At 47.6% G+C, this 12,483-nt stretch overlaps 1 protein-coding gene across 2 annotated transcripts in view; it reads right to left on the reverse strand.

The window, feature by feature from the left end:
• Positions 1–858: 858 nt before the first annotated feature.
• The window catches only part of Nol10 (nucleolar protein 10), an 80,352-nt gene continuing 68,727 nt past the window's right edge, over positions 859–12,483 (reverse strand). For both annotated transcript variants that reach the window (XM_005084938.4, XM_005084937.4), the window contains 2 exons: positions 6,586–6,688; positions 859–2,834 (listed from right to left, as the gene is read on the reverse strand). In XM_005084938.4, the coding sequence (XP_005084995.1) occupies positions 2,715–2,834; positions 6,586–6,688 (223 nt within the window). In that variant the 3' untranslated portion in view covers positions 859–2,714. The remainder of the gene's footprint in view (positions 2,835–6,585; positions 6,689–12,483) is intronic.

The following is a 12,483-nucleotide window of genomic DNA, read 5'->3' on the forward strand; positions in this document are numbered from 1 at the left end:
CTCAGAGACAGGCCACCACTGACCAGGTGCTGCTGGGCAGAACTGGAGGGACACAGGGACACAACAGAGAAATAGTGGCCACTGGGGTGAGGGTCCAGAGGCAGAGAAGGTTATAGGCCTGGGGTCACATGGGTGTGTGAGCGAAACTGGGTGTGAGCTGGCCGGGGTTGGTGGGGGTTGGGGTGCTTGTAGATAGGGAAATGCAACTGAGTAGTGTTCTGGTCAACTGGACTTGAAAACCCCCTAAGGCTTGGCGCTGTACTTGCGGCCCGCATACCTGAGTGTGGTCTCAGTGGATGGAATAAAGAATTTCAACTGGCTACAGACTATATCTGAGTGGTCTTCTCTGGTGGGTCCCCCATAACAGCAAAACTAGGTATCTGTGATGTGGCAGACACTGTTCTAAAACAAAACATACAAATTAAACATCCTCCCCAACCCTGACTGAGCTGACATTCTGGGAACAGGAGCCAACATTGGACAAGTCAGCCTAGAACATTCGTGGTGAGCAAGGTGCATGCTGCTGCTGGGATCTGTTGCCTCCAAGCAGGAGGTGGCAGCCACCAGTGGGACAGGCTGGGTCCTTTAAGAGTCCTCCAGTTTTTGTATGTACTTGGCATTTTCCATAGCAAGGTTTATAAATATTTGTTTATTAGTGTGTGTGTATGTGTACATGTGTGTTCATGTGCACGTGCATGTGTACACACACACACACACACACACACACACACACACACACACACACACACACGCTCCTGTGCACATGCCCAGAGGATGACTTACTGAAACTGGTTTCTTCTTCCACTCAGGAAGCCAGCTGGTGCCTCTACTCACTGAACCATCTCTGTGACCCCACGGTAAGGTTTTAAAAGCTTATTTATATGGAGTGTCATCTGTAATCTTGGCATGCTGGCATTGGGGCGTGACAAATTAAACAGGGAAGAATCGAGCAGACAGGGAAAAAGTAACCTGAGAGGCCTAGGAGTTTCTGAGTTGAAGGAGTGGAATGTGTAAGGGCTGAGAGAATGCCTGGAATGCTCTACAGAGAGGAAGGTCAGTGTGGTGACCACAAACGAGGGAATCTGTGCCAGGCGAGGTGCCTTCGGGGACTCAGGGTGTTATGGATAATAAGGGAGCCTCCGGGACTCTGAGAAGGGGGGTTGGTCTGAACTAACCTTCCCAGAGCCCTCCCGAGCCTCTCAGCCCTGGTCCTGTGTCCTAGGGCTGGTAACCAGCAATGTAGGGTAGGGTTTGAATCGATATGTCCTCCACAGGCCCCTAACTCTCCAGGCAGTGGTGCTATCTTGGAGGCTGGGTGCTTTTGGAGGTGGGGGCGAGCTGGCAGAAACCAGTCCCAGGTTCTCAGGCAAGCCCTTTAAGGCCATGGCCTGGCCTGGATTCCATTTCCTAGCCTGCAGTGGGGTGCACAGTTTTGCACATGCTACCAGCCTCAGAAACCAAGAGCCAACTCCCTTAGGTTCCGTCTCGAGTACAAAAGCAACTATAAACACAGAAAAATGGCAGAGTAGCACTCTGAGCATGCACAAAAAACTCCATGACAGGGAAGGGAGGGCGCCAGGACTCAGCCTGGAGAGGGGTCTGCTTTAGGAGTTAACAGGTAGGACGGGAGGGGTGTGTGGGTGTGGACCAGGGGTAGATTCATATACCACCAGCCAGCAAGTTCTTGAGTTCACATTGCAGGCTGAAGACACAAGGGGCCACAATGAAGGAGGGACAGTGAAGCAAGTCCGTGACACCGACGGGGTGGCGTGCTCTGACTTTTGCACATCACCATCAGACCGTGATAATTAACGTGTTCCACCTCGTGGACTTGACACAGACACAGTCCAGAGAGCTCCCATTTCACTTGCACACATAAGAAACTCCTAACTATGGGAGCAGAGTGAAGTGTTCAACTTTCCACAGGCAGGAAGGAGTCCTCCTTGGAGAAGCTGTGCACATGAAAGGTCCTCCTATAAGCATTTGCCATCTCAGATAGAACCGCATCACAACGGGGTTTTGTGCCAAGTTAAAACAGCCAGCAGCATCCGCTTGTTATTGATTACCATTAACTTATACTCTCCATATAAAAATAGCTAAGGAAGTATACCTAGGGAACACAAAAGCAAGCACAGTAACCCTGCCAGCATAAACCCATGCATAGAAACAGGGCCAACCAGCAGATGCCAGGCAAACAGGAGTGAAACTGTGTGTGGCTCAGTCCTGAGAAGCAGAAGACACTGAACAAGGACATTTTGGCTGGGCAGTGCTGGGGCATCTTTAATCCCAACACTCAGGAGGCACAGGATCTCTGTGAGTTAGAGGCCATGCTGGTCTATAGAGCAAGTTCCAGAACAACCAGGGTTACAGAGAGAAACCCTGTCTGGAAAAACCAAAACCAAACTAAACCAAAAAGGACATTCCTGCAAACATGATAATCTCTTGTTTTCATTTCATGTAGACCCTCTATTATTAGAAATGAGGCTGCTTTCCCTAACTACCCCCAGAGGACACAGTATTTAAGGGGGCAACAACTTAGAAAAAACACCCTGGCACTGCTCGGGCAGGGTGGTGGGTAGGTGAAGTCAGACCATCATGGCACATACATCTACGTGGAGATTTAACTACCACGCTGTTCCCTCGCCTGGTCTGACTCTCTTCTGAGTCCACAGGAGAAGCCTTGTTTCCTAGCCACACACAGGCAGACTTCCTGGTCAGTGAAAGGGCCGGCCTCTTCTGGGTCTGGACCTCAGGTGACCAGCAGACCGTCGCAACTTCTTCCTCTCCTGGCGATGTAGTTTCTCAGCCTCCTGTTGCTTCTTTTGCTGTTCAGACTAAAAGAGAGTGAAGTGAGTAGAGGGAAGGAAAAGAAGAGGCCAATGATCACCTGGAACCTTCAGAGAGCAGCAAAGGAAGGGCTGCCAGTCACGGAGTCCTGGGACAAATGCCGTGCAGGTCAGCATCCTGATCTGGCTGCTGCTGGACACACACACACACAGACACAGACAGACAGACAGACAGACAGACAGACAGACACACAGACATACAGACACACACACACAGACAGACACACACACATACAGACAGACAGACAGACAGACACACACACAGACAGACAGCCACACACCGACACACGCACACAGACACACACACAGACAGCCACACACACACAAGACAGACAGACAGACAGCCACACACACACACACACAGAGCCACACACAAACTCTGGGATGTCCTAAGGGAGAAGCATACACACAGCAGCCTGAGCACACAGTAGGATGCTTTAGTGAGCAGAAAACCACTCAAGCTTATTCAGCCTGCACATATGAACTGTGAATTCATTCACACAGACTTAAAATCAAACAAAAAATATCATAGTTTATTAAAAACTGTTATGACCCAAACCTGATGAACTCACTCATTAGGATTAGTTCCAAAGAGTTTTTGGGTGCTGAGGAGGGAGGAGGGGAGGGAGGGAGGATGGGTGGGAAGGAGCACAGATTAACCCTGCCTCCCTGGAAAGAACAGGCTTGGCAGATGGCTCCAGGTTCACAGCTCTGGGATGCACCAGGCTGATTGATGGAGAGGATGGTTTCTACTGAGTTCTCCGTCTTCACTTGAGAGGGCTCCCCAGTGGCGCCCCTCTCAGCAGAAGGCCAGCTGGACAGAGGAGCTATAGGGTATGACACACACCAGTGCTTGGTGGTGGGGCCTGGCCTCACAGACTCCAGCGGCTGCTGCTGTGCTTGGCGCTTTCTAACACACTTTGATAAAATGCAGACATTCACCAGTGTTTCCCTCTTGAAGAAACCACCCGAGTTTAAACTGGGTATGGGAAGGTGAGGGAAGGAAAGCAACCGAAGATGTCAAAAAGAGCCCGTCTCGCATCTTTGGAGTGCTCTGTCTGGGTCTCTAACTGTTTCTCCAGGTCCGTTAGGATAATCAGCATCTCTTGTGCATTGTCAGAGTAAGCCACGCCCAGTGTGCTCTCCAACTTAGTGTGGAAGTTACCCAGAACTCTCTACTCGGAGGCTACCCTCCTCACTGAGTGGGGGTAGGGAATGGTGATGCAATCACATCCTCCTGGTTACTCCTCTGGCTATGGCTGGCATGCATTTTTAAAAATAAAAGCATTAGACCAAAGTAGACTCCCTTAATATAAGTGACAATGGTGTGACTGGGACAATATATGAGGCCATTGGCAGTGGATCCAAGACCTAACACTAATACACAAACTGACTTAGTGGAGCCCATTCTATATGAAGAGATATCATGCCCAGCCTAGACACAAGGGTGTGGGGGTGGAGAGGTGCCTTGGTCCTGCCTCAACTAGATGATGGGACAGACTTAGTAGACTTCCTAGGGGAGGCCTTACCCTCTCTGTGGAGCATATGGGAGGAGAAGAGGGAGGGGAAACTGGGATTAGAATGTAAAAAACAAATTAATAATAATTAAAAAAGCTAGAAGGCAAAAAATGATAAAAAAGTAAACCAAAACAAAAACATGGCATCAGGCTGCTTTGATGGCACAGTGGGTAAAGGTGCTTGCCACCAAGCCCGACCAGCTGAGTTCGATTCCCCTGGTCCACCTGGGGTAGGAGAGAACTGGCGACACATGCTGCCCTCTGACCTTCACATGCATGATATGGCACACACAGATGAACATACAAACACAAACATACACACACACACGCATACAAAAATAAAAAAATGTATAAAATGCATTTCTTTACATACTGTTGGAAAATGATATGCCGAGAGAGAGAGAGAGAGAGAGAGAGAGAGAGAGAGAGAGAGAGAGAGAGAGAGAGAGAGAGAGAGAGAGAGAGAGTGTGTGTGTGTGTGTGTGTGTGTGTGAGAGTGTGGCCCTGTTGTTACAGCACTCAGCAGGGGGAGCTGGGAGGAGGCCACCATTGTTCTGCAGACAAAGCTTTCACACAAAAGTCTATCATTAGCCTCCTTCCCCAAGGCTGCACTGCAGACCCTGCCACTGTGTCACCCACTCATCAAGATTTATGGGGCAATTAGCTCTTTCCAAGTCAGCTGCTCCTCCTCCTAGTTCCTGCTGACTACCCCGCTGCAGCCCACAGCCCTGAAGGAGCAGGGGGGGAACATGCATAGAGCACTAGTGCAGACAGTCTCCCTGTGAACTCTACCCACACTGCAGGCAGCATCTATGGGGCAGCTCCATGAGAACATTCTCCCAAATAGTTTCAAAGCCTCCACTTGACTCTGAGGTCACTTCACGCAATTCTTAGGGCACCTTCTCATGGTTTCATTTTACCAGAAACTTATGAAGTGACATTCAACTTGGTTTCTTGTGATGTAAGAGTTCTGTGTGGTGTGGTGAGGTGTGGTGGTGGGAAATGACCAGGGCCTCTTGGCCAGTGTTCTCCACTACGCCATCTCCCCAGCTCTGAGGCGGCAGGTTAGAGCACGATGGTTGCAGGCTTAGTGGACAGACTAGAAAGTGATGGGGATGTAAATCAGTAGAGTGCTGCCTGGCATGCGCACAGACCTGCAGGACCAATGCTGCACACCACAGGGAATGGCATGAGTGCACGCGGCCTGTGTTTTCCACCTTCACTTGAGGTTGGCTCAGGCTGCGTCCTGTCTTCCCACTGCAGTCGGCCACACAGGGCCATGCGGGGCTACACAGAGAAACTGTGGGTCTGCTTCTGAGAGGACCCTGCTGGCAAAGCTGACATAAAGCTGCTGCTTACAGAGTATAGATAATAAGCTAACTATAAGCCTTGTTAACAAGTTAAATTCTACTCATTTGGTTTTGGAAAAAAAAATAACATAGCAACATATCAAGTCATTTTAGCTTAAAATTCTGATAAGTTACAGATTGAGTTTTAGAAGACCGTATAAAACACACTGCTAAAGAGTGCTCCTATGTGAAACACAGTTTCTCCTTCTCTATTGCTAACAATTAAACAAATACACACTTAAAAAGAAAAACCAGGGCGTGTAATTTTATGGCATGTAAGTGACATGCCAGTTCACAAAAGGACCACAGGTGGGTCACCCTTTTACTGGATGACTTTGTTGAGGGGAATGACTGGGAATGAGAAAATTATTTTCTGGGGAAGGAGACCATGTTGTTTCATGTATTAGCTAATGGCAGCTACTTAACAACTCATTCCTTCCGCAATGAGCAAAGGCTTTATCACTGCAGCTAGGTTAAGACATCTTCAAGACAACTGACAAGAGACTACCACTGGCTGAGAAAGCACCCAGAAATGGCTGTATTTGGGTGAGCCAGATGGGATTGTCATGAGGCATTCCTAGTCACTTCCTAGCCTTTTCCAGGTAGATGTTGGGTGTGTTTAGCCCCTCCCTCAGCCAGGAGGCCACAGAGACCAAGCAGGGCTGTCTGCAGCATGAGGCCCCCTCCCCACATTATCACTAACACGCTAGCCACTCTTCCTCAGCTGTCACCAGCAGGGGCTCTGGAAGAGAGTCACTGGAGGAGGGGACAGATCTTCCTCTATGATGGAAGCTTGGGAAAGCAGTCCCAGAGACAGACGCACACCCACTGCTTTCTTTGCAAATTAAAAAGTGATGTCAGGAAACAACTCACCCTCTTGAGTGTAAATGTCAACTGCTTGCTGCCAACAGTGGTGTCCGAGACATTCAACGTCCCATGCTTTGCTTCAAGTCTCAAACGATCTTCAAGAGTTTTGCTGTAGATTTAAAAGGATGATGCATTAGTTACCACACTTTGATGATCGCATGCAGTCTTTCATGCACACGGTGAACAGTAACACTTGTGTAGCAGAACCCAGAGGAAGAGGCGGCTGCCCTCACACTATCATTCTCCATTAGCACACTGTAAAAACAATGGCTGACAAAAACGCCAATTAATCCAATAGTCAAGGAACTAGGCCTCAGTGGCTGCACTTATCTTCCTGGATTGTATTTCTAAAGCTAAAACGAAAGAAGCAATGTTTCTGGTGCACGATTTCCTGTGCCAGTCTGCAGTGATGGTGATTCTAATTCACTCTGTATGTAAGCCGGTGAGATGGGTGGACACGCGGCCCCTTGTTCACCTTCTACAAAGCAGTATGTGCAAACAGTTCTCAGCCCCAGAGGGCTGCTCTGACACGTCTGTGTTCCTATCCTCAGCTGTAGGCAGTCCCCATCTCCTGCATGGACAACTTGAATACAATCCATCTGTTCATACTGTCTGGGAACAGAAACAATTTGCACTTTGGGTAAATTCCTTTGTTTTTCTTTTTTTAACACAGGGTTTCTCCATGTAACAGTCCTGGAATACTCTGGGTAAATTGTACCCAATTTCTTTTCACTGAGACATTGGCTGGGATCTTAAAGTTTTAACACATTTTATTCCAGAGTTAAATCTCAATTCACTGCTTCATTAGGTTTTCTAAACTATTCTATACAATGGGAATCTCTACTACTGTAGGCTGATCTGTAATTAATTTTCTTCTTTATAACTAAAACTCCTTCATGTGAACTCCTGTGCTGCATGTGTGTGTGTGTGTGTGTGTGTGTGTGTGTGTGTGTGTGTGTGTATGCCTGTACTGAGACAGAGACTTTTATTCCATAGTCCAAGCTGGTCTTGAATGCTAGGCAAACCTGCCTCAGCCTCTTTGGTTCTGGGATTACAGGTGTGCACTACCATGTCCCAGTCTCCAGGACCAATATTACATTCAGATTCTGAAGCAGCAATGATACATAAAACTTACTTGCAAATTACTAGAATGTTCTATCATAAGTCAGACCCCCCCCACAAACATTGTTAACTTGTTTTAGAGGGAGAAAACTGAAGTAAGCCTAGATACATGTACTATGGTTCACTGACTGCTTCAGAATGGTTGCAGCACATGCACAGCCCTCTGAGGAGACCGGAGAACAGAGGAGGGAACCAGAAGGGAAGAAAACAGTTTCCTTCACAATTCTGTTTCCTACACTCCCAAAAACACCAGGGCATAAAAATAAAACAAGGTGAAGGACACACTCCTAAGAACCTGACAGACCAAAAATCAAAGGTCATTGTGTGACGTCCTCTCTACCCTGAAATGATCTCTGTGACTAATTATGGACTAGCACCCTGCTCCTGAGGGAGCTGCTACCCAGTGATGGTCCTTTGAAGCCGATGTTTGATGTTCATACCATGAGAAATTGATCTCACTTTGTAACTCCAGTAATGTGCTAAGCACACCTTCGTTAGTCTGAAGCCAGTCTGAGGCTAAGTGGCTAGCACCGAAGCCGGGCACTCTTTCCTAGGCGCTAATGTCATTAAGAAGCACTCTGAAAGCACTTGTCATCTTCAAAGTTCTTTACAGACTAACTAATTAATCCTTTCAACATCCCTGAGACAGGAGCATTTATGCTTTATAGATGGCAAAGGGAGGTAAGTGTTAAATGACTCGCCCCGGGCCGTATGCTCATGAAGTCTAAAGCCTGGGTTCCAGGGGAGGGAGCCTTGCCTTTCGGGTGTGTGTCAGACCGCACTTGATGTATGCACATCTCTTCAGGAGACATGTCCATCAAGTGTTCCCAGTGACAAGTTTCCACAGGACAAGTTGGGAGAAAGGAAACTCTAGTTTCACTTTTTAAAACAACTCATGTGAGGCACAGGCTGACTGCAGTGTGGCAAACTGTCCACCTCGGCAGATTCCTCAGCCTGCTCACTTTGTTCTTTTTACAACTCTGAAGGGTGAGCTTCAAAGTCAACAGGAACTCTGAACAACTACGGAGCCACAGAGACCAAGTGGGCCACAGAGAACCTTAATTTGTGAAGTAAAAGACTTTTCAAGTCAATTGTGGGAAATTACTACTCTTCTAAGAATGCCCCGACTTCCTCCATGCTACGGCACATAACTGCTTTTCTCCCAGTGTTCTCTCCTGCGCCTGTAAAAACTTGTTCTGTCTAGGCTGCTTGGAGAGGCAAGCTGAGTTTTAGGACAAGCCATGGCAGAAGATCAGAGACAGCTGGGGCTGGTGTGCAGACTTCTACATTAAAGCTCGACTTCCCTCCCTTTGAACGTCAGCTTGCTGAGTGTGGCTGGCACCCAGCAGTCAGTGGGCTGCTTGAGTGTGACTGGTCAGAGTCGAGGAAGGACAGACACAGCTACCTAGGGTGGCACACAGAGGCTGCTCAGAGGAAGAGTAAATGATTAGTAAGGATACCTTGGTATGAAAGAGAAAAATGGGCATAAACTACAAGGGGAAAATCAAACGAGATATTCATTACTGCTCCAGGAAAGGAGAATGACATACTTCTTTGAGGTTTAAAATGCACACATGCTTTGTAATTTCTTTAATTAGCAACATTTAATTAAAAATCACCCCCCATTCGTGTTTTTTTAAATCCCTTTACAGGGAGGGCAAGCTGAAGAGCAGAGGGCATTGTAGAAGAGTATCCCTCAGCTCAGAATCCAGTTACACGGCAAATGGAGTCCAAACATAAACAGTGCTTAGTATATTAAAATTTTAATTTTTGGTCCTCCTAAATAACTAACTTTGGGGCTCAGTGGTTAAGAGCATTCTCTATTCTTGCAGAGGACCTGAGTCCAATTCCCAGCAACCATGTCACAGCTCATACCTGCCTAAAACGCCAGTTCCAGGGGACCTGAACTTGTAGCCCCCACAGGTATCTGAACGTACACTTGGCATGTACACTGAAAAAGTAAGTCTTAACAACTGACAAATCTCTGCCTTTCCTACCAAAGCTATAAACACTCTATATTTCTAGTTTGCATATGGAGCTTTGAAGATCAATTCAAAAGCCAGAAATTCAATGCCTCGCCTGTCAGCAGACTCAATGGCTCAACAGTTGCTGCAGTTATGGGGAAACAGGCCTCTGCCAAGGACAGCCTGACAGAGCAGCTTCTGAAGAAATGCTTGTATATGAGTACATTCGTAGCCGTGAGCAACGGAAAGGTGCAAACAACCTAAAGACACACACCAAGAGGAAAGGCTACGTGAAGCCACACGCTCATCCTAACGACTTCTAGGTAGCCACAAAGTAGAACAAAGTAGACGCATGATACTCACAGCCAAGACTTCCAAGACGGCTACAAGAACGAGCCAAGCAATGTGACTGACAAGACCTGTGCAGGCTGAAGGTCCCCACAAGCCACTAAGATCTACTAAAGTACCTACTGCAGATGAGGTCCTCAAAGGCAGGAACTACTTTAGAAAATCTCTGAATTCCCAGAACCCACTGAGTTCCAACTCAAAGAACAAACACTTACACATTGGACCAGGAGAGCCACCCAGTAGCTACCCAAGGACTCCATTTGGCTTTTGTTCCTCCATGTTATGTCCTGCAGGTCTCTGCTGCCCCACACACCTAAAGAGTCTATGTGCCTATACCCCACCTGAGGCCAGCAAGCACAGTTCACATCTTTCTACCCTCCTGGTCCCTCAGCTCTGAGGATGCACACCCGCCCTGTGAGGCTAGTCTCTTGACTTGGCCCTGCACCATCACTACCTGCTTCCTGACTAAACCCACTGTCTATCAACTCCCTTCTCTCACTGCTCTACTACCCACTTCCTGAGGTTGAGTCTTCCCTGTTCACAGCACACATGCTCTCAAGTCTAAAACAGTCCCCATGGGCTACTGACTGTGACCCTTTCACCGCCAGATCTCTGGGATTGACTACCCTGGTTAAAATAGGTTTACGATTTCCTGAGCAGTAACCAGTCCAGTGCAGTCAGGCATTGGGTTTGAGAAACAGTCCCAGAAAGTCTCCATCTGCCCACTGACCACCACTGAGAGACAGACTAGAGTTTGTATGCCGAGAACCCAGCTCCATACTTCAGTGTTAGATTTGCACCACGTCACAGGGAACATGCTAGATACTTCAATGCCAGCTTGACTGTTCCATTCTGCTTTTGGATTAAATCAGTAGCCAGTGCGGTGGTTGGTGTCCATTCCCCCACTTTTGGGTAATAACCTGGCTTGGAGTCTGTCAGCTCCTCTTGCCTGGAAGCTTAGGCTCCATCTCTTCTAAGACTGAGTGATTCCTCTGGAGTGCAGATTCTCCCACACCACTGTCGTAGAGCAGAGGTACTGCACTATGGGTCCCAGTGTTTGTAGGACTGAGGGAGAGACTGGGATAGATCTGATGATGTTAATCTTAGCTGGATGGTTCTCTATGGCTCTCCAGGGGCCTGGTGGGACTGTCCCTGCCCCACTGAGTGCTCAGCCTTACACCTTTCAAAAACCAGTTCCAATGTGACTCTCACAAAGACTTTCTTGAATTTTCCCTAAATTAAGCCCTTCTTTCCTCTGTCCCTCTCCCACACCTCTGTGACTCAGAGGACATCTGCTGGGATAAGAGCTACACAGCCACGTGTCCGTCCTTCCGTCCTTCCGTCCTTCCTTCCTTCCTTCCTCCCTCCCTCCCTCCTTCCTTCCTGTCCTCAGGGTCTAGGAGGGTCTTAGCTCACACCTGGCACTCCCTGGATGTTTGATGAATGGAGAGTAGGTGGGGAAGTTGATAAGTGGGTGAATAACTCACAAATACAGTTAGCTACATGCAAAGCATGACATCTGTGTTGACAGGCACAGGCATTTGTCTCAAACCCGCTACTACTGACTGCATTTGCTTTCTCTGTCACAAAAATGATTTTCCCGCTTTGGTGCTATTGTTTCTGAACTGCCTTGCAGTGACTCATGGAGTAAACACAAGGAGTCACTCCAGCTCTCTGAAAGGTAATAGTTCAGTGCTTTATAAGACAATATGAAGACCTGCAAGATCAGGGTTTGCTACAATAATCCAGTCAAGACTAGCATTCAATGAGCTGCTTCTGCCATGCCAGCAAACTCCAGTGGGTTAGTTCTTCATGAAGCAGGACTCTGCAGGCTCACAGAAGCAATGCCACTTCCTCAGCTCTTTTCAAAATAAATGTTTACCTTACTAAAAGTGTTTTACTACAGTGGGTTCACTCAGTATTGCTTATGTTTTATTTTCAAAAATGTAGTTTACTAAATTTATCTGGTGTGATATTCAAACAACTTACAGTGGCCAGTTCTTTCTGAGCCACTATGTAGACCGTGGCCTCAAACTCAGGTTGTCACAAGTGATTTTATCACAGAGCCACCTCGCCAGATCTGCTGTAATCTGGGTGAGTGTGTATTGTGTGTGGGGACATCCACACAGGCCAGAGGAGGGAGTCAGATTTCCCTAGAGCTGGAGTCACCTGGTTGTGAGCCTCCTGATGTCAAGGCAGAAATGAACTCAGGTTCTCTGAAAGGACAGAAAGCACTCTCTGCCATGGAGCCTTTCTCCAGCTCCACTAAATAAGAATTAGAGAAAAACGTTTATAAATTAAAGAATGTATTTATGTGCATGCGTGTTTCACGTACATACATATATGTGTACCATGTGCAGGCCTGGTTCTGTAGTGGTCAGAAGACAGTATCACATCCCCTGAACTGGCCTTTCAGAAGGCTGTGAACTACCGTTGGTGCTGGGAACTGGAACCCATCTACTGCAAAAAT

Source organism: Mesocricetus auratus, unplaced genomic scaffold (assembly GCF_017639785.1).
Source record: "Mesocricetus auratus isolate SY011 unplaced genomic scaffold, BCM_Maur_2.0 Super-Scaffold_100024, whole genome shotgun sequence".
Lineage (NCBI taxonomy): Eukaryota > Metazoa > Chordata > Mammalia > Rodentia > Cricetidae > Mesocricetus > Mesocricetus auratus.